A 21,857-nucleotide genomic window follows, 5' to 3' on the forward strand; every position below is an offset into this window, starting at 1 on the left:
TTGGAGGAAGTTTCAACTTGTCCTCATAACTGGATGTTGAACAAGCAGTCTGACAATTTAGAGATAGATAGTGCAAGGGTCGAAAGACGTAGAGGTGAGGTAGAGCTCGGTGACATCAGCTACCAAGGATACCATAACATCTCATTAACTCAAGTAATACTTCAACATAAATGTTATGTGCAACAAAATGGTTTTAAATTCCCAAATGCAGCAACAATTCTTTTTTTCCCAATTCCTCACAAATGTGGGGTTTTTGTTTAAGTGATTAGATTAAAACAGTGCAGTTTATTCTCAAGGCTACTGGTTTGAAGTTTTAATGGATAAAATCTAAATTACAAAATGCAATCACTGGTTAAAAAAAATCAAAGAAATTAAGAAAATTGAGCTTGACATTTAGTCAATGTAAAACAACATTTCTGATCATCTTAACTTGTTTGCACAGATCTTTATAAATTTTTATAGTAGACACTCCTATGTTCTTTGTTTTCATTTAAGATTGGATAATACAAGGAATCTCGGTCTCCAAATGGACTACTTTTTTCAACCTCAGAAAACCTGCCTTATTTGTGGAGATGAGGCATCAGGATGTCATTACGGAGCACTCACCTGTGGCAGTTGCAAAGTATTCTTCAAGAGAGCAGCTGAAGGTACATCAAGTTATTTATATTCTTATTTGATAGAGGTAACTCGAATTATCTAGATTGGTACATAAGGAAAATACTGCAGATACTGGAAATTTGAAATTAAAAACAGAAAATGCTGCAAATACTCAGCAAGTCAGGCAGCATCTGTGGAGCATAACATTTCAGATCATTGAATTAAACTTCATAGCTCTGTGACTTCTTGATTTTTTTTTTGCGTGTGCACACCATTAAAACTGACCCTGGAATCTTGTCCATTTTATTTTCTGCTGCTGAAATGCAAATTATTTCATTATAACTTAAAGTCATTAGGCACCTGTCGTTTGGCTGCTTTGGGTGCCATCTGAAAACCGAAATGGCATGCTATGTTTGTGTACACAGTTGTGTGAATTGTGTCAGAAACCATCTTGGTGTGGGCGTTAGCGTGCATGCATCTAAGGTCCACCAGATGTGTGCTGAGCCGGCAGATTGTAACGTTAAGCAGGGTGCAATGTCGATTTGATGGCAGTGATGCCATTTTGGAACTGAACATTCCAGCCGACATCCTCTCTTAACCTCACACAGCTGAACACATAGAAACATAGAAAATAGGAGCAGGAGTAGACCATTCGGCCCTTCCAGCCTGCTCCACCATTCACTATGATCATGGCTGATCATCCAACTCAATAGCCTGCTCCCGTTTTCTCCCCATATCCTTTGACCTCTTTCGCTCCAAGAGCTATATCTAACTCTTTCTTGAAAACATACAATGTTTTGTTCTCAACTACTTTCTGTGGTAGCGAATTCCACAGGCTTACCACTCTCTGGGTGAAGAAATTTCTCCTCATCTCAGTCCTAAATGGTCTACTCCGTATCCTGAGACTGTGACCCCTGGTTCTGGACTCCCCAGCCATCAGGAACATCCTACCTGCATCTACTTTGTCTACTCCTGTTAGAATTTTATAGGTTTCTATGAGATCCCCCCTCATTCTTTCTGAACTCCAACGAATATAATCCTAGCCGACTCAATCTCTCCTCATTTGTCAGTCCCGCCATCCCGGAATCAGTCTGGTAAACCTTCGCTGCACTCCCTCTATAGCAAGAACATCCTTCCTCAGATAAGGAGACTAAAGCTGCATGCAATATTCCGAGTGTGGTCTCACCAAGGCCCTGTATAATTGCAGCAAGACATCCCTGCTCCTGTGCTCGAACCCTCTCGCTATGAAGGCCAACATACCATTTGCTTTCTTTACCGTCTGCTGTACCTGCGCCTGCTGTACCTTTCTTCAGCGACAGGTGTACGAGGACACCCAGGTCTCGTTGCACATTGCCCGCTCTCAATTTATAGCCATTCAGATAATAATCTGCCTTCCTGTTTTTGCTACCAAAGTGGATAACCACACATTTATCCACATTATACTGCATCTGCCATACATTTGCCCACTCACTCAGCTTGTCCAAATCACACTGAAGCATCTCTGCATCCTCTTCACAGCTCACCCTCCCACCCAGCTTTGTGTCATCTGCAAATTTGGAGATATTACATTTAGTTCCCTCATCTAAATCATTAATATATATTGTGAATAGCTGGGGTCCCAGCACCGATCCCTGCAGTACCCCACTAGTTACTGCCTGCCATTCGAAAAAAGACCCGTTTATTCCTACTCTTTGTTTGCTGTCTGCCAACCAGTTTTCTATCCATACACTACCCCCAGTCTCATGCGCTTTAATTTTACACACTAATCTCTTATGTGGGACTTTGCCGAAAGCCTTCTGAAAGTCCAAATAAACCACATCCATTGGCTCCCCCTCATCAACTCTACTAGTTACATTCTCGAAAAATTCCAGTAGATTTGTCAAGCATGATTTCCCTTTTGTAATCCATGCTGACTCTGTGCGATTCTGCCACTGTTTTCCAAGTGCTCAGCTATTAAATCTTTTATAATGGACTCTAGAATTTTCCCCAGTACCGACGTCAGGCTGACTGGTCTATAATTCCCTGTTTTCGCTCTACCTCTCTTTTTAAATAGTGGGGTTACATTTAGCTACCCTCCAATATGTAGGAACTGTTCCAGAGACTATAGAATCTCAGAAGATGACCACCAATGCGTCCATTATTTCTAGGGCCATATCAGGCCCTGGGGATTTATCGGCCTTCAATCCCATCAATTTCTCCAACACCATTTCCCTACTAATACTGATTTCTTTCAGTTCCTCCCTCTCACTAAACCCTGTGTTCCCCAACATTTCTGGTATGTTATTTGTGTCCTCCTTTGTGAAGACAGAATCAGCCATTTCTTTGTTCCCCATTAGAAATTCCCCTGTTTCTGACTGTAAAGGACCTACATTTGTCTTCACCAATCTTTTTCTCTTCACATACCTATAGAAACTTTTACAGTTAGTTTTTATGTTCCCCACAAGCTTACTGTCATACACTATTTTCCCCTTCTTAGTCAATCCCTTGGTCCTTCTTTGCTGAATTCTAAACTGCTCCCAATCCTCAGGTCTGTTGTTTTTTCTGGCCAATTTGTAAGCCTCTTCCTTGGATCTAATAGTATCTCTAACTTCCCTTGTAAGCCATGGTTTGGCCACCTTTCCTGTTTTACTTTTGCGCCAGAACACGTGAAACAGCAGGAAAGACTGCCCACTTCCCCAACCCCACAAACAGCACTATTTAAAAGGATCATCCACTACTTTCAGGTTAGTTGCTGGTTGATATCTTCTGCTTGTTGCTACAATTCTACAGGTGTTGAGCGCTTTCTGTACTTCTTTCAAGTTGAAAAAGTCAACAATGAGTGGTGTGGCAGGTGCTGACTTTTTGCTGACTTCACAATGCCTGCACAAACCAGTTGCTCTTAGACTTGGGTGCACTAATAGGCATGACTGAAAGAATAAGCGATAGCCACGCCGAACACAAGAAGTTATTAGGGGAGGGTGGGGTGGGAGAGGGGCCCTCAGCAAGATGCAGTATCCGACTTGGATGTTCAGGGAACAATTCACTATCTGCATCTCAAGAGGGAGCAATGTGTGAGGTGTTTGCACTCCTGTAAGGATGTCCTTGCTACCACCTGCTACAGCCACAACTGCAACCTCAGAATGGCAAGGACCACATTTGCACTTGCTGTTAAGTGACTGTGGTGATAAAAAAAATTATCTGCCTGGCTCCTTCCAGGCTGGAGCTGGTGATATTTGCTGTGTCTCCCAGTTTGTCGTCTATTGTTGCGTGAGAGGGCACTAATCCTTTCCATTCATTGACAGTTAACTTCCATTTCATTCTCTCTTGCTAGTCTTGCAAAGAGAAGCAGCAAAGTGAACGTGTGGTTTGCTTGGATTGCCAGCTTCCCCATGTCGTATGGGGCCATTGACTGCACACACATAACTTTGTAACGCTGAATGTATACTCTGCTATATACTAGAATTCAAGCAATTCCACTTACTCATCATCCAGCTTGTGTGCAGTCTTAGGCAGTGAATCATGTAGGTCAATGCCCTGTATCCTGTCAAAAGACACAATGCCTTTAATCTGCATCAGTTTGCTGTGTCACCTGCATTTGTGCCCCAACAGAAAACCAAAGGATGCCTGCTGGGCAACAAGTGCTGTCTGTTGACAGCATGGCTCATGACTCTGCTGTGCACCCCCGAGTACACCTGCGTAACATGCGCACAACAGAAGCCATGCCGCCAGATAGGATGTGATAGAACATACCATTTGTAGAGTTTCTTGCGGCACTGCAACAGGGTCTTTGGGGCTTTAGACTTGGCATGAAACTCCACAGCAATCTGCTCTCAGTTCCTTTTGAACATGTGATTGGAGTGGCTCCTGTCCCTCTGGATACAGGAAACCTCTACTCCTTTCCATTGCGATCGGCAAAACCTCCAGTGCAGCATCCAGAAATCATGGAACAGCACTTCCCTGTGTTGTACCATTCCTCTGTTTAACAGGACAGATTCACTCCTTCCCTGAATTCTACCATCTGCTTCAATCACAATGCACCTTCCCTTTAAGAGGTCTAAAGGCTAACTTTAAGTGGTGTTACAAAGTTACAATTTTGGACCCCTTTAATACGTACAGTGAATGAATAGCACAGTTAGCATTGGCTACACACTCAAATCATTACAATGAGTAGGCAGCGCAAAGACTGTCAGCATTTCAATCAACAGGCATGCGTGAATCGCACATTGTGATTCTACTCCTATTTTTGGGGCTATCCAGTTTAGTTCACGATTTTGAATCTACCTTATATATTTCATCATCTATCAATAACATGGAAAACACAGGTTTTTGATGCCTTGCGCTGATGGCATCCATTTTTCTTTAGAGTTAAGCAAAGCGGCCAGTGAGCTATATAAAAACTATTTCTGTACATCAGTAAAGAAAGCTTTTTGCATGTTTGCACATCCTGTCAATCACACATTGTCTGATGCAAATTGTTGTCGCATGGAAAAATAAATGTACAGAATCAAAGGTCACACTGGAATCTACAGAGGAACTCTGCAAGAACACAACATACTGGAGCCAAAATGTCTGAATCTGTTTAACTGATCTTCCCACAAACAATACCAAGGTTCTGCCTCCAGCAATTAATCATGGAGCTGGATTTTCATCCGAGAGGCGGGTAGTGAGAATCGGGATATTTCCTGGCTCGGTGTGCCTGCCATGGCGGGATTTTGGTTTCGGGGAGGATAGATGCCAACTGGAGTCGGGCCCGCCACCCTGGAAACAATACCAAGGAGTCCACAGGGGCTGCCAAGTGCGATGCAAGCTATTTAAGAGGTCCACTTCAGTGCTCTGGGACTTGGTCCTGGTTACAATAAAAAAACAGAAAACAGCCTTCTATCCCTCACTCCTCACACCCTCTCACCCCCACACACACCCCATGCCCTCTGCTCAAACTCCTCCACCCACCCCAGTGTCCCCTTGTACCCTCCATGCCATCCTATGTTCCTCCAGCCACCCCCAATGGACTCTCATACCCTCTGTGCCAACCTAGGCCCCCCACCCACCCCCAGTGGCCACTCATACCCTCCATTCCATTTATGGCACTTCAATGCCTATTTATACAGTATACACTTTGTACAGAATCAACCCTATAGTGATAATGTCATGTGTGAAAAAGTTTTTAAAAATTAATTCATTCATAACTTCTAAACAAAAAGCTCCATTTACTACACCCCTATAAAAGTGTCAACCAACCAGTGTTTTAAAGTATCAATAGCAGAAACTGCAAGCACATGATCTCTTTATCTTGTGTAAATAAACATTGAACAATTGAGAAATAGATCTAAGCGAGAAAGCTGTCAATCAAGCAATGCTTTCCCTTGGGTGCAGCTGTTTCAGCAGACTAATGGATGTCTGAGCTCTGAGCCCAGAATGCATATTGTGGTTTGGCTGAGGGCCCTGACATCCTGTGCCACTTAGGCAACTGAGCTAACTGGTTCCCTTACAAAACCAGCATATACCTCTAAAAGGCAAAGGCTCAGCCCATGTGATGAAAGTAACCATGGTCAATAAATGAGATGAGTGTTGGTATCAAGCTAAAAGAAAAACTTATCCAAATGCAAAGAAATTAGGAATCCAATGAACTGGGACCACCATAAAAAGTTACAAAGGTAGATGAAGAAAACAATAAGATGGTCAAAGGAAATAGAAAAAAAATTGCAAGGAATTTCAAAGTTAACAGTTAAAGTTTAGAGGAAAAGAGAGTGATAGTGGGAAATGTGGATCATTAAAGATGGATGCAGATGAGAGAATACAGATACACTTCCTCAACTCCAGCATCCTCGGGACTGAGGCCATGTCAGATTTCGGATATTGCCAGTTTTTGGGTCAGGCGTTTCAGATTGTGGACAGTTCAGGTCAAGCCTGGTCAGGTGGGATCAAGGGTTGCTTGGAATGCGGGATAGATCGGAGCACAAGGCGGTGAAGCAGCTAGCTAGTCTGGAGCCACACCATGCGAATGTAGCAACTAGCCAAATTGTCTAGTTAAGTTGCATTTTTAATTTTAATGGAAATTTCAATTAAAATTAATGGATGGAACATTAAAAACACCACTAGTTTTGTGTAGCCGGATTTGAGGTACTCTACCTGTAATGGCTATTAAGAAAATGGCACACTTGTTAAATTTCTACTTTGTATTCATTTTCACAGTGGGAGAAAGTAAATAGTGGATAATGGAAAAGAGATAGTGGATGCACTGGTAGTAATCTTCCAAGAATCCTTAGATTCTGGAAAAGTCCCAGAGGATTGGAGAACAGCCAATGTAATACCCTTATTCAAACAGGGAGGGAAACCAAAAAAACAGTTAACTATAGGCCAGTTAGCTTAACATCTGTCATTGGAAAAATGTTGGAGTCTATTATAAAGGATGTAATAGCAGAATGTTTCGAAATACATAATCTAAACAAGCAGAGTCAGCATGGCTTCAATGAAGGGGAAATCATGCCTTACAAATTTATTAGAATTTTTTGAGGAGATAACAAGCAGGAGAGATAAAGGGGAACCAGTAGACATAATATATTTGGATCTCCAAAAGGCATTCAATAAGGTACCGCACATAAGGCTACTTAATAAGATAAGAACCCATGGTGTTGGGGGTAGTATATCAGCATGGATAGAGGACTGGCTAACTAATAGGAGACAGAGAGTTGGAATAAGGGGAGCATTTTCGGGATGGCAACCTGTAACTAGTGGAGCGCCACAGGGATCTGTGCTGGGGCCTCAATTATTTACAATATATATTAATGACTTAGATGAGGGAAGTGAATGTACTATCACCAAGTTTGCGGATGACACAAAAATAGGTGGGAAGGCACGTGGTAAGGATGACACAAGGAATCTACAGAGGGATATAGACAGGTTAAGTGAGTGGGCAAAAATTTGGCAGATGGAATGTAATGTGGGAAAGTGTGAGGTTATGCACTTTGCAGGAAGAATAGACGAGCTGGATATTATTTAAATGGAGAAAGACTGCAGAAGGCTGCAGCACAGAGGGATTTGGGAGTCCTTGTGCATGAATCCCAAAAAACTAACCTACAAGTTCAGCAGGTAATAGGGAAGGCAAATGGAATGTTGGCCTTTATTTCAAAGGAAATGGAGTATAAAAATAGTGAAGCCTTGTTAAAACTGTTCAAGGCACTAGTTAGAATACTGTGAACAATTTTGGTCCCTTTATCTAAGGAAAGATGTACTGGCATTGGAGGCAATCCAGAGAAGGTTCACTAGGTTGATCCCTGGTATGGAGGGATTTTCTTATGAGGAGAGTTTGAGTAGGTTGGGCCTGTACTCATTGGAATTTAGAAGAATGAGAGGCAACCTTATTGAAACATAAGATTATTAGGGGGCTTGACAGAGTAGATGCTGAGAGGTTGTTTCCCCTTGTGGGAGAGTCTAGGAACAGAGGGCATAATCTCAGAGTAAGGGGGCAGCCATTTAAAACAGAGATGAGGAAGAATTTCTTCTCTCAGAGGGTAGTCAATCTGTGGAATTCTTTACCGCAGAGTGCTGTAGAGGCTGGGTCGTTAAGCATATTCAAGGCTGAGATAGACAGATTTTTAACCAGTAAGGGAATCAAGGGTTATGGGGTAAAGGCAGGAAAGTGGAGTTGAGGATTATCAGATCAGCCATGATCTCATTGAATGATGGAGCAGACTCGATGGGCTGATTGGCCTACTTCTGCTTCTACGTCTTATAGTCTTAAAAGAACAAAATACCAGTGTTACAAGTGGGCCTAAAATAAGAAACTTATTGGATTTACTATAAGTTTTAAAAAATGGTGATCATAAAAATAATGGAACCTAAGATAGACGATTTTCCAGGACCTGATGGTTTCTATCCAGCGTATAAAAAACAATAGGTGAAGAAATGGTAGATGCATTAGCCATAATTTCCACACTCTCCAAGTTTTGAAATTGTGCCTTTGTATTGGAAAATTGCAGACATCACTCCATTGTTCAAGAAAGGAGAAAACTGTGGCTTGATTTTTCCCTTGGATATGGGAATCAGGAGCGGGGTCTGTTTTTGTGTCAGAAACTTGCTTCCAATGGGAAACTGACTGAGTTTCAGATTTCGCCTGGCATGAGCCCTTAATTAATATGGAGACTTGTCCAATTACAGCTAGTGGGAGCAGGAATGGAGATGGGTTTCAGATACACATGGCTGCCATCACTGTGACTCCTGGTTGTCCAGAGGGAGATAGTTTGTCTCAAAGCCTGCCACTGTACCACAGGGAAACCCAAAGGCTGGCGCTCATGAGAAAAAGAGGGGGGTCCTCTTCCTAGAGAGTGATGGGAAGAGGCCACCTTGTCCTGCAGCAAGGGCTCCTCTGTGTTCAGCATCATCGCCCTCTACCTCATCCCTCGTGCACTTCCTCAGATGAGCTGTCCCCCTCCAGGTCCTCACCATCCTCAAGGCTCACACCTCTCAGGAGGCACATTTTATGGAGAACACAGATCACCACAAAAAGTGAGACCCTTGCAGAACGGTATTGCAGGGCAGCACCTGACCACACCAGGCACTGGACCCAGTACCTTTGAGCCCACTAGGCCCCATCAGTTGTGATCCTGATGTGTTATTCAGCCTTGGTAAAGAGGACACCTGTCACCGGGTGATGCAATGGCGTGCAGCCACCTGTGAGTGCTGCAGAGGTCTGCACTGATGAGGACACAGATGTCTGTGGCCATCTGCCTAGAGAGTCACAGAAGGACTGCAGGTCTCTTCGACTCTGCCAGTTGATCCAGTGCTCATGGTGATGTTGCCTTCTCCTCATTTCTCTTCTCTGGCCTTCTGATGCCTGGCACTCTGCTCTTCCTCAAAAGACTGCTGTTTTTCATCTCCAATGGCCTCAATTCCTGAAAGTACAGCACCTATTTCCAGTTACATCTCTTCTGGTGTTCAGATGGAGTTCAGCAGCATTGCCCACTGGTCCCATGCCCACATGACGCAGGATGGTGATGACCCCCTGAACTCGCAAAGTTCTTAATACTGGTTGTTCTGCTGAGCTGTGATGAGCTGCTGCAATTTTAACTTTAAAGAGTATAAGCACTTTAAACTTTGAGAATCATTTTTACTTTTTTTAGATTCTTCCTGCTTCCATGACTTGCCCCAGACATGTTGTGGAATTTTCCACTCCGAAAACTAAATACGGTGGCGGGCGGGAAAGTTGGCATGGTTGCTGCTGGCCAGTGTGGCCAGATCATCTACTTTTCACCTCATTATATATGCAAGAATGAGCGGCACGTCGTATCTCATGGCAGGGCGGGCTGGGATTCATCCCCCCTGCCATTACTTCATTGGCTTATATTTCCAGGCACCAAATTGAAATGGCACCCTCTCACACATTCATGCTCTGCAGCCCCGGACTTGTTGTGTCAAGTGATGGCCCCGAATTTCAACAATTAGACCCTGGTGGCACTCCTCCAGGCAGTTGAGGACCAGCTGGAGATATTTTACCCCCATGCTGGGAGCCGGAGGTCCACCAATATCACCACCAAGGTTTGGGAAGAGGTCGCCAGGGCGCTCAGTGCCTGCGCTCCTCAGAAGAGAACCGCTATCCAGTGCAGGAAGAGGATGAATGATGTCGTCCATTGCACCACGGTAAGTGTATATTCTCCTCACTCTCAACTCACTCTCATAAGGTCATCAGGCATTCTCGGGATTACGATCCAAGGGATCTCACACACTACCCGCCCAAGGAACATCATCACTGATTCGCTCGCACACATTTTTACATCTTCATCTCTTGTCACATCCTGCACAAGTTACATCTTCAGTCCTTACATAGGTCCACTCAGCACCCACAGAATGCAGGCATGCTTATCATCTGCTTTGGCATCTGTCCCACTCACAGTCTGTTCATCCGTCTTTATGCAGAACAAGATCTCCCACAACAAGAGAGAGAGAGAGATCCCAGACCGGAGGGGTAGGTGCTGGAGTTCAGGCCACTCAGCACCTTCGAAGAGCAGGTGGCAGAGCTGGCTGGCAAGGTCAAGGACTGTTCATGCACCGAGGGCAAGGTCACATCTCCCAACAAGCCAGTGAGAACCCATCCATTATTCCTTGCCCACCTGTCAAAGCTGTGAGTGCACTTCAATGAAGGTGGCTATCCAGCCAATCACTAATTACCTCTCTCTCTTTTGCAGCCACCAGCAAGAAAAGGAGGATACACACCACAAACCAGCCTATCAGCCCCACCCCCACCCCCAGACTACCTCGAATGAGGATCCTGAGGATGTAGAACCATCACTGCATTCAGCTGCACTCTCCACCAGCACAGAGACACACACCTCGCTGGGACCTAGTTTTAGAGCAGGCTCGGGGTCACCATCTGGTGAGCACAGCACAGATTCAGGTCAACAGCAGGCAGAGACAGACAGCCAAGGTCACCAACACTCGGAGGACTGCTGGAGGCCAGGCTCCGACTGAGACTGAGTCCGATGATGAGCCTCTGGAATTGGCCCTCACAGAGATGTTGGAGCTCCAAATGCAGGCAGGAGTACAGCAGGCAGGGTTATCAGGGGCCAAAGGATGGAGACGCCTGCCCACGCTCTGCCTCCTGCTATGGCACCGACATGCCAGTGCATCTCCGCCATGGAGACTTTGGTTCAGCTGTTTGTACTGGATACGTGCTCGACCTGCACACCATCGCTATTGCCATGAGTGGGATGCATCAGTGGCTATGCGAGAGTGGACAGGACACCTCAATCTCTCTCCGAGAGCCCCTTCTTCTCAAGGAGTCATGGAGGGGCCCTCGGGCACCCACAGTGAGGAAGAGTGTCAGCCAGATACCCTGGGGCAATCCACCCATGACTCTTCTGGGCTGTCCAGCTTCTCCAAGCCCCCTTTGCCTGTGACCCCAGTAATTCCAGCTGCTCAGGCCGAGGAGGGTGCATCTGCGCCGCAGCAGGTGACCCAAAGCAGGTTGGGTCCTCGGCCCTCCAGAGGATGCCCGCCAAGGCCATCACAGACAACAGGACATAGCTGTCAGCACCTCTGCTGCAGACAAGAACAAAGAACAAATAAAAGTACAGCACAGGAACAGGCTCTTCGGCCCTCCAAGCCTGCGCTGATCATATTGCCCGTCAAACTAAAACATTTTACACTTCCGCGGTCCGTATCCCTCTATTCCCATCCTATTCATGTATTTGTCAAGCTGCCTCTTAAACACCACTATCGTACCTGCTTCCACCACCTCCTCTGGCAGCGAATTCCAGACACTCACTACCCTCTGCATAAAAAACTTGTCCCTCATATCTCCTCTAAAGTTTTCTCCTCTCACCATAAATCTATGTCCCCTAGTAATTGACTCTTCCACCCTGGGAAAAAGCTTCTGACTATCTACTCTGTCCATGCCACTCATAATTTTGTAAACTTCTATCAAGTCGCCCCTCAACCTCCGTCGCACTAGTGAGAACAATCCAAGTTTCTCCAACCTCTCCTCATAGCTAATAACCTCCAGACCAGGCAGCATCCTGGTAAACCTCCTCTGCACCCTCTCCAACGCCTCCATATCCTTCTGGTAATGTGGCGACCAGAATTGCACCAGGGTGTTGGGGAAGCACCTAGAAGTAGAGATAGAGTAAGAAAAATTAAGAAATACTGAGACCAGAAAGGTGGCACAGATGTCCACCCACTATGTATACTTTGCACATCTGTAAATATATTTTGCTTATCTGAAATTTTCACCTAATGAATGGTTCATCTATCTGATGCAGTGCCCTGAGGTCATGTAACAGATGCCCTCCCTCCTCACTTATCTCCCATCATGTGCCTTAGGTCTGTGGTGTTTCACACAAACTCAGCACAGTGAGTCACCTTTCTGTCCATGAGCAAAGTCTCTTACTGTATCAACATGGTGGTTTGGGCAGTGCATATCTTACACTTGCATCAGAGGGCCATATCATGTGGCCTCATGAGTATAGATTTTGCAATTTGGTTTATTCTCCTGATGCTGCTGCACTGAAGACTGGTCTGTGTGGAACTTATAGGTTTTAATGGCAACCTGCATTGGAGTCAGTCTAACTCGGTGCATCCTTCAATGGCCTCCATGTAATGTCTGTCAGGCTTGGGTGTGGAATTTCAAGTTATAGTCAGGGACATGAGGCACTCATGGCTGCTTGTAGCGTGATGTTGTGACAGCGTCTACAGCTGGACATCACCCTATATTAGTTCTCATTTTCCATCTGCATGATGTAGAGCTATGGACCTAGGTAGCGCTTGGTGACTCCTGAAATGTCTGCTAGATGGCCATGACTATGTGAGATCAGAGGTGTGTGTCTGGGCTCCAGATGCTGGACTATTAAATGGGAGGATGCAGCTTTGGACCTGAAAGCCTGGCTTGTGTGGCTTGATATAATCTCAGCCAGCTCTCCAATGAGCAGTCAACATGGTTATCTGATTGTGACAATGCCATCAGTGTCCCAGGTTTCCTTGTACATATCTGAAACTGCTTGACTGAAAAAATTGAGGCCTCATATGGGATCAGAGTGCAGCTCCAGTACATCTGATGTGTGCTCTTTACTTAGTAACTTTGTTGATAATAATGCCTAAATGCAGTGTCAACATTTACTGGGCCAGCTCACACCTGGATGCCAAGACAATGCTGGTCATGAACTTGGGAAGCCCCAGACGAAGACTGGGTCATGAGTGTTTGTCAATGATCAGAAGATGGTGCTACTGTAGTTCTTTCTGTGCACACAAAGGTGACCTGACTCACAGGCTTGCATCCATGACTGAGAGTGACAGATCATTGCGCCCTAAAGCATGATCTCTTGCTGGTGGCTCAGAATGAGGACCAGGCCAGAACATAATTCTTGCATGAGGAATGGCCTGTGGAGAGATGCCGCAGTCCAGATTCAGATCAGTCCTCAGACTTTCACATGAGAACCGGTGATTGATGGTTGTCCTCCTTGAAACACCTTGCAACATTCCAGGCATACTGCCATGAGTGCACAGAGGTCTGCTCCTGCTTCTTAAAGGCTGCTACGGGCAGTTAAATGTTGGCACCATGCTCAAAAAGACAGCACAATGTCTAATTTTTTCATAGTGCATGCCGGTGGAGTTCTTATCCGAATTACAGAATGGCCACATGCTCCAGAGGCTGCCTAACCTTTCAAGGATGAAGCCATCATCAAGCAAGATTGTGACTACGCATTCTGTGATTGATGTCCTTCATTGAAATGCTGAGGATAGCAAAGAAGATGTTAATGTCGAGCCTGCATGGAGGGCACAGCTGAAAGAGGCTTGAATGAGCTATTTGTCTTCATCGTCCTGGAACCTTGTGGCTATAAGGATCGCACGGGCATGTGTGCCTCGTCTGACCTGTGCTATGGTCTTTTCCTCTGGGGTCTTAACATTCCTCCCCTCAACACCCTCGCCCTCAACGAGCTCATCCCTTTCAAAATCCTTCTCAGTAGAGGAGACGTGCAGCTCTTCCATCTCTCTATCTGGCAACTCATTCCCCTTTGGAGTGCCAGGCTGTGTAGAGCACAACAAACCATGATGATGCAGGACACCCTCTGGGGAAAGTACTGGAGAGTGCCACCTGACCGGTCCAGACATCTGAAACGTATTTTCAACATGCTCAATTCAAAGAGCATGTCGCGGAATGAACCGAATTGTACCTGTCCTCTGAAGCATTTCATGATCGCTGAGGGGGTGTCATCAGTCATATCTTTTGGGGCTGGCCTTTGCCGTGGATGAGCCAGCCATGAATGTGCCGAGGGCCTTCAAAGATTTATGGCATCTGTGAGTGACTCAAGACATAAGAGTTGTGCGAGCTGCCAGGGTATCTTACACAGACCTGCATGATCTGCTTTTGGTGGTCACAGATCAGCTGCACATTGAGAGAGTGGAAGCCTTTTCTATTGATAAATCGTTGTGGCTGCTGCCAGGGAGCTCTTACAGCCAAATGTGTGCAGTTGATGGCACCCTGTATCTGTGGGAAGCCGGAGATTGCTGCAAATCCCACTGCTCTGGCAGCCTGGCTGGCTTCATCCAGGGAAAATGGATGTGATTCTGTGCCTTACTGAATAGGGAGTGGGTGACCTCTTGGATGCATTTATGAGCAGAGAATTGTGATATTCCACAGAGGTCCCCAGTGGAGCCCTGGAACGAGTCACTTGCAAAAAAGTTGAGTGCAGCCACTGACAATGGACGGCCTCCAGGCCACGCAGTGTCAGATCCTCCAAAGAATGAGCCACCACGTCCCTTGACAAGCAGCATTGTCTCTCGCTCATCTACAAGTATGAAAGACATCTTGGTTACACACTGGCTCGCGCCAAACACCTTCCTGGAATTGGTGTCTCTACCTCAGCTTCAGGATCTTCATGGGGCCCCGCTAGCCCATGTTCCTCAGGCCGCGCTTCCTTTATTTGCCCTCCATGATGGCAACGGGTCCTTTTTCTCCCCCTCAGTTGCATGAGAGCCATGAAAAAGGCAGCGATGCCTGCTACCTCAATTCTGCACCTCCTCATCTCCGTGGAAAAATTGAACAGAGACATGTTTGAGCATAACTCTGCAATGATCACCTTCTATCACCAAGCCAGGGAGTCATTGTGAAGGCCTTGAGCTGCCCTCATTCCAGGTATTCCATCCCCAGATCCTCCCTTGCAGCTGTAGCACAGCCTTAAGGGTCACTGGATGCTGACCCCGCTCACCCACCCAAAAGCCGCAGGCATGACAGCACTTTCACAAAGGGGGTTGGATCTGGATGAGCACAGCCAGGCACTATCAGCCTTAGTCAGTGCACTGTCAGGCTGCTTTGGAGTACACTAGAGCCCAGGCTTGCACTAATGTAATGATGTAATCATTGAGGCGTGTAAAGCCTAAACCTCGCAGCTACAATGTGTAGAGGTCTTTGGTGCATTTTGCATAGGCTCTTTAGCCGTTGCCCCTTTACAGTTGGATCCTTTTGAGCTTTGCACATTCCTATGAGAGGGACAAACGGTCATTCAAACCCAATCAATATTTGGCCTCAAGCCATAATGGATTCTTGCAAGAATGCGCACTATCAGTTAAGGTGCCCAAATCCTTCAATAGGTAACAAAAACAAAAATACCTGGAAAAACTCAGCAGATCTGGCAGCATCTGCGGAGAGGAACACAGTTAACGTTTCGAGTCCGAATGACCCTTCAACAGAACTGCTGAGTTTTTCCAGGTATTTTTGTTTTTGTTTTGGATTTCCAGCATCCGCAGTTTTTTGCATTTATCCTTCAATAGGTACTTCAGTCTACCTAGCATATCTCAGCTGAGCCTTGCTGTCCATATCCTGAAGCGGAAGTTAGTGGGGTGCCCCTTCAATCAGCCCAAAAGTACAATAGTCAACTCCTCCCACAACCCTTCAGACCCCCTCCCTCAGCGACTTTTTTTCCTTTATTTTTCAACTGCGTCATTCCATCAGCTGTCAAAATGGTGCTGCTCTGCTTCTATTATGAGACCAGCTTCCAGCCCCCCACTTTGACCCTCCAAGTCCCTCCTATCGCCCTGGAAGGGCATCATCTGCAAGTTTCCCTCCTTCTGATTACTGTCTTGCCTCCCCCTCTAATCCTGAAGCCCATCATAATTCTGATAGATATCCCTTTCTTCCCCCATGAGCCATTTTCTGTTGATGTCCTGATGCCCCATGTCGACCTTACCTCTCCCGATCTTGAGGTCCTATGCACAGTGACCTAGTGAGAGCATCCCATGAGACCATTGAGTGCCCCCCTCTTAGTTATCAGTTTCCCATTTACTGGCTTCAGATGCCTCCCCTGACTGTGGCTGTGCCATCTGTGGCCCAGTACCAAGCCACCAAACCCAAGCACCAAAATATGGTGAGGGGCTGACCATGCTCTGCACACCATGCTGTACAGGACTGACATAGGATGAATAGGTTCTCCCCCTCCCTCTCCCTGAACTGGGACCAGGACATGCATGCAAGGCACAGCCTTGTAACATGATGCGCACAACCCCAGGACTGCCTTTGCTTTCTGGCCCCGACTACATGGTGTGCACTGCCTCAGGTCTGCCTTAGACTTATCCCCACTCCTGTGCTCCTTTAAACCACCCCCCACCCCAGCCATGCATCTTTGTCCACCCCTTCCCTCCTGTGCTCCTTTAACCCACCCCCCCCACCCAATCAAGTATCTCTGTCCACCCTTCCCTCTCGGGCTCCAGGAAGCCCCTCCCCAGCCATGTGTCTCAGTGCCTGAGGCCTGCCTCCTTAAGGAGAAGGGTCTCCTGGAGGGGGATCGAGGTGCCCCGTCCCCCTCTCGCATATCCACTGATGTATCCCACTCATGGCTATAACGATGGTGTGCAGGTCCGAGCACGTATCCAGTACAAACTGCTCGGATCAGTGGTGACCTCAATGTGCTGGCATGTCAGCACCACGACATTAGACAGAATATGGATTGACTCCTCTTTATTCTAATCTGCTAACAGCCTCTAACAATCCTACCTAGTGTGCCCCTGCCTGTCTTTGGAGCTCTAACATCTCTCTCAGGTCCGATTCTAGGGGCTCGTTATTGGACTCAGAATCAGCAGGAGCCTGGCCTCCAGGAGGCCTTCGAGTGTCAGTGACCTTGGTTGTCACTGCTTCCACCTGCTGTGGACTCAAATCTGTGTCGTGCTTACCAGAAGGTGACCCCGAGCCTGCTCTGAAACTAGGTCCCACTGACGTGTGTGTGTCTCTGCGCTGGTGGAGGTTGCAGGTGAATGCTGTGATGGCTCTACAGCTAGTGGGTCCTGAGCATGCTCATCCGAGGTGGTCTGGGGGGATGGAGTTGATGGGCTGGCTGGCGGTGTGTCTCCCCCTTTTATTGCTGGTGGCTGTAATAGGAAGAAGAGATAATTATTGATTGGCTGGATAATCACCTGCATTAAAAAGCACTCAGTTTAGGCAACTGGGCGAAGACTAATGGGTGGGGCCTCACTGGCTTGTTGGGAGACGCCAGCCTTGCCATCGATGCAGAAATGGTCCCTGTCCTCACCAGGCAGCTCTGCCACCTGCTCTTACATACAAACATACATACGAATTAGTAGCAGGATTAGGCCCCTCGAGCCTGCTCCAACATTCAATAAGACCTTGGTTGATCTGATTTTAACCTCATATTCCGGCCTACCCCTGATAATCTTTTGCCCCTTTACTTATCAAGAATCTATCTACCTCTGCCTTAAAGATACTCAAGGACTCTGCCTCAACCACCTTTTGAGGAAGAAAATTCCAAAGTCTCACAACCCTCTGAGAGAACAAATTTTTCCTCATCTCTGTCCTAAATGGGCGACCCCATATTTTCAAACAGTGACCCCGAGTTCTAGATTCTCCCACAAGAGGAAACATCGTTTCCACATTCACCTTGTCAAATCCCCTCAGGATCTTATATGTTTCAATCAAGTCACCTCTTACTCTTCCAAACTCCAGGGGATACAAGCCGAGCTTATCCAGCCTCTCCTCATAAAACAACCCACCCATTTCAGGTATCAATCTAGTAAGCCTGCTCTGAACTGCTTCTAATGCATTTACATTTTTCCTTAAATAAGGAGACCAATACTGTACACAATACTCCAGATGTGGTCTCACCAATGCCCTGTATAACTGAAGCACAACCTTCCTACTCTTGTATCCAATTCCTCTTGCAATAAACAATAACATTCTGTTAGCTTTGCTAATTACTTCCTACATCTGCATACTAACCTTTATCGATTTATGCACTAGGACACCCAGATCCCTCTGCATTTCAGAGCTCTGCAATCTTTCACCGTTTAGATAATATGCCTCTTCTTTATTTGTCTTGCCAAAATGGCCAACCTCACATTTTCCTACATTTTACTCCCATTTGCCAGACCTTTGCCCACTCACCCAACCTATCTATATCCTTTTATAGCCTCCTTATGTCCTCTTCACAACTTACTTTCCAACCTATCTTTGTTTCAAAGTGGGTGAGGGATCTGATCTCTGGCATCAGCCTCCCCCCATCTCCTGTCTGGGATCTCTCCCTATTGCTGTGGGCGATCATTTTCTGCATAAAGACAGATGGACAGACTGTGAGCAAGACGGGTACCAAAGCATATGATAAGCATACCTGCATGTTGTGTGTGCTGAGTGGACCTATGCACAGGTTGAAGACGCGACTTGTGCAGGATGTGACAAGATGATGAGGTCAAAGCATGTGCGAGGGAATCAGTGGTGATGTCCCTTGTGCTGGTAGTGTGTGAGATTTATGTGGTCTGCAACCCTGCGAGTGCCTGATGGCCTTATGTGAGTGAGTTGAGATTGAGAATAAGGTTGATTTACCCTGGCGGAGCAGATGAGATCATTCTACATCTTCCTGTACTAGATAGTGGTCCTCTCCTGAGGAGCGCAGGCATTGACTGCCCTGACAACCTGCTCCCAAGCCTTGATGGTGAGGTTGGTGGACCTCCAGCTCCCATCACGGGCATACAGTATCTCCCGCTGGTCCTCGACTGCCTGGAGGAGTGCCACCAGTGCCTTGTTGTTGAACTTCAGGGCACAGCACTTGCCTCTCCTTGGGCCATTCCGGTCCTTGCCACGACAAGTCCTGGGCTACAGAGAATGAATGTATGTGTGGGTGCTGTTTAAACATGGCACCTAGTAATATGAGCCCTTGAGGTAACGGCAAGGCAGATGAACTCAACCCCCTCCACCATGAGATATGATGTGCAACTCATTTATGCATACGTAATGAGGTGAAAAGCAGGTGTCCTGGCATGGAGAACTGCCGCAGCAAACAGCGGGAAACGCACCAACTTTCCCGCCCACCGCTGCACTTCATCTCTGGAACTGAAAATTCCACCCTCATTCTTCTTTTGAAAATATTTGGCATGTCAGCGGCTATGCTTTGACTGCAAAAATTTTTTTTTTTTTTTTTACAGACCTTGAAGAGTATAGAATCTAATTTTCAGAGTCTTTTCAGCTCCTAAGTTAACAATGTCATATTAATATCAACTTGTGCTTACATTTGTCAAAACACTGCATAATTGTGCTCCAAAATATTGAGTTTATAGTTTTAAAGTGTTCCTTCTGAAGAATGCCTCATGTGGCAATTGCAAAGACCATGAAGATAAATTCAGATGATTCAGCTCTCACCCAGCTCATCTAACATCTTGAATGGCTCCAGAGCTTTCACTTGCATAGCCCTACCCATTAGAACACTATTCTTTGTGGATGTGCTTCCAGGTATCAGATGAACCTGTATTTTGCCAATTTGGTTCTCTGCACTCCAGAAAAGCTCTGAGGTCCTGCATTCCAGGCCACCAGCTTCCTGCCCACCCTTGACCTGGTCCCAATGATGGTGTGGGCGTGGTGGTACTAAGGCGCCCTGTAGCCTGTGCGCCCTTAGTCCTATTGAGGCTCCTACGTGGCCAATTAATGGACACTTAAGGCCCTCAAACTTCCTCTACAGCCATAATACGTTGGGGAGTGGGAAGGTCATTTTTTCATCAAAGTTGGTGAAAAAGTGGTAAGGGGTTCATCCTTTGGGGGAGTGCCTTGTGCTCATCGGGTTAACACCACCCCCCCCCCCCCAAGGTAGTACCCCGCACTTTGTGCCTCCTCACCTGACCTCCTGAATCTGCCCTCCCCCTTTCCTAAGGTACCCGAACCCTCCCCACCCAAAAAAGCCCAACTTAACTGTCTCTAGTGTCCATGGCACTTTTTTGTGGGCCTCCTTACAGTCCCAACAGTGCCTACTACTCTCTTCTGATGCTGCTGAGCTGCTAGCCAATCAGAGGGCAGGACTTCCTGAGGGGAGAAGTCCCACCCTCAGCTTGCTTAGGCCGTCCCCAGCAGATTTGGCTGCAGAGCAAGCTTTTTTAAAGTGGGCCAGTTTGCAACTGACTTTTCTATTGGCTTTTCTTACCCTCCCCCACAAAATTCAGCACCAGTTGTTGAAGACATTTTTAATTTGAAAAATTTAAAAAGTTAGAGAGAAGGAGCCTCAAAATGGAGGCACCTTCTCTCCATCTTAACTGAATTGCAGTCTGCTGTTCCTTCATTGCTGGAGGGCCTCCTGGCTTTAATTGGATGACGAGCCTAGTCTCTAACCACTCTAGGCCAATTTACTGTTACCCACACAATGCCTCTTATTTCCCACAAGATTCTATTGATGTGTTTTCATACCTAATGGCTGTGAATCCATTTTCAGATTTGCACTACTTAACTGCTTTATTTCTACTCATATTTTGTAGACTCTTAAGCATTCTACACTTCAATTAGAGTTTGTGTTTGCAGCCTCTAAAATTGCTGTAGGTCACAGAAATACAGATGTGTGACAGCCATGTAGACGGAAAAGTAGAATAGTCAGAGAGAGTTAAACAATTGCCAAGTGGGAAGGAATCAAAAAATTATGCAAAGGAAGGCTTCAATTTTTATAATGGCCTACTAGTTTCACATGTTTAAATGCGCTTCATAACCAAAAAAATTCAGTACAAATTATATAGACAACTGTTACACAATGGTTACATGGGGAAGAATTTTCCCGTCGGTGAGCGGGTGTGGGGCCCGCTCGCCGACGCGTAAAATGACGCGCGATGACGTCAGGCATGCGTCCCGATGTCACCGCGCATCATTCAGATCCTCAGTTCGGCAGGCGCGCAGCCGACTTGAACTGTCAAAGGCCTATTAAGGCTATTTAAAACCTAATTAATTCAATTCAATGAGCTGCCCGTCCAACCTTAAGACGGCCTTCACGTTTTTCATGAAACCTCATCTACGGGCAGGGTGAGGTTTCATGAAGTGTTTTAAAATGTAATAAAAATTTATACTTTTATTCTTTGACATGTCCCAGCTCATGTGATAGTGTCACGTGAGGGGACATGTTTTAAAAGTGTTACAATCCTTTATTTGAAACCTTAGCACTGAAACAAATCTCCCTGAGGTACCTCTGTGCCTCGGGTAGATCTCTGCGCACTTTCGCAGGGAATCCTCCCCGCCCGCACAGGGAGCGCTCAGCTAATTTAAACAGGAAGCATCCAGTCAAATTGCTTAAATAATTTTGTGAAGTTTGGGCTGCCATCTTGAATTGCCACTTCCCTGAAAATTTATCAGTAGTAGCAACATGACTAACTTGAAGAAATCCATAAAAATTAAACTATTTGAAATATTTTCGTATCATACTATTTTCATCATGCTTTCCTGTCATGCTTATATATTGCTATTGAATACTCATCCAACTGAGTCCTCCATGCTTGGTTTCCAAGTTAGGTGGTGCTGCTCTCGTGATTATACTTTATTCTTCTGATTG

At 46.0% G+C, this 21,857-nt stretch overlaps 1 protein-coding gene across 2 annotated transcripts in view; it reads left to right on the plus strand.

Annotated features, from left to right (window-relative positions):
- Positions 1–21,857, plus strand: part of LOC144683961 (androgen receptor-like) — a 314,903-nt gene that overhangs the window by 162,323 nt on the left and 130,723 nt on the right. For both annotated transcript variants that reach the window (XR_013577371.1, XM_078547586.1), the window contains exon 2: positions 496–647. Coding sequence is in view for 1 of the 2 variants with exons in the window: in XM_078547586.1 (XP_078403712.1) it covers positions 496–647 (152 nt within the window). In the remaining variant the exon portion in view is untranslated. The remainder of the gene's footprint in view (positions 1–495; positions 648–21,857) is intronic.

This window comes from Cetorhinus maximus, chromosome 8 (genome assembly GCF_964194155.1).
Source record: "Cetorhinus maximus chromosome 8, sCetMax3.hap1.1, whole genome shotgun sequence".
NCBI lineage: Eukaryota > Metazoa > Chordata > Chondrichthyes > Lamniformes > Cetorhinidae > Cetorhinus > Cetorhinus maximus.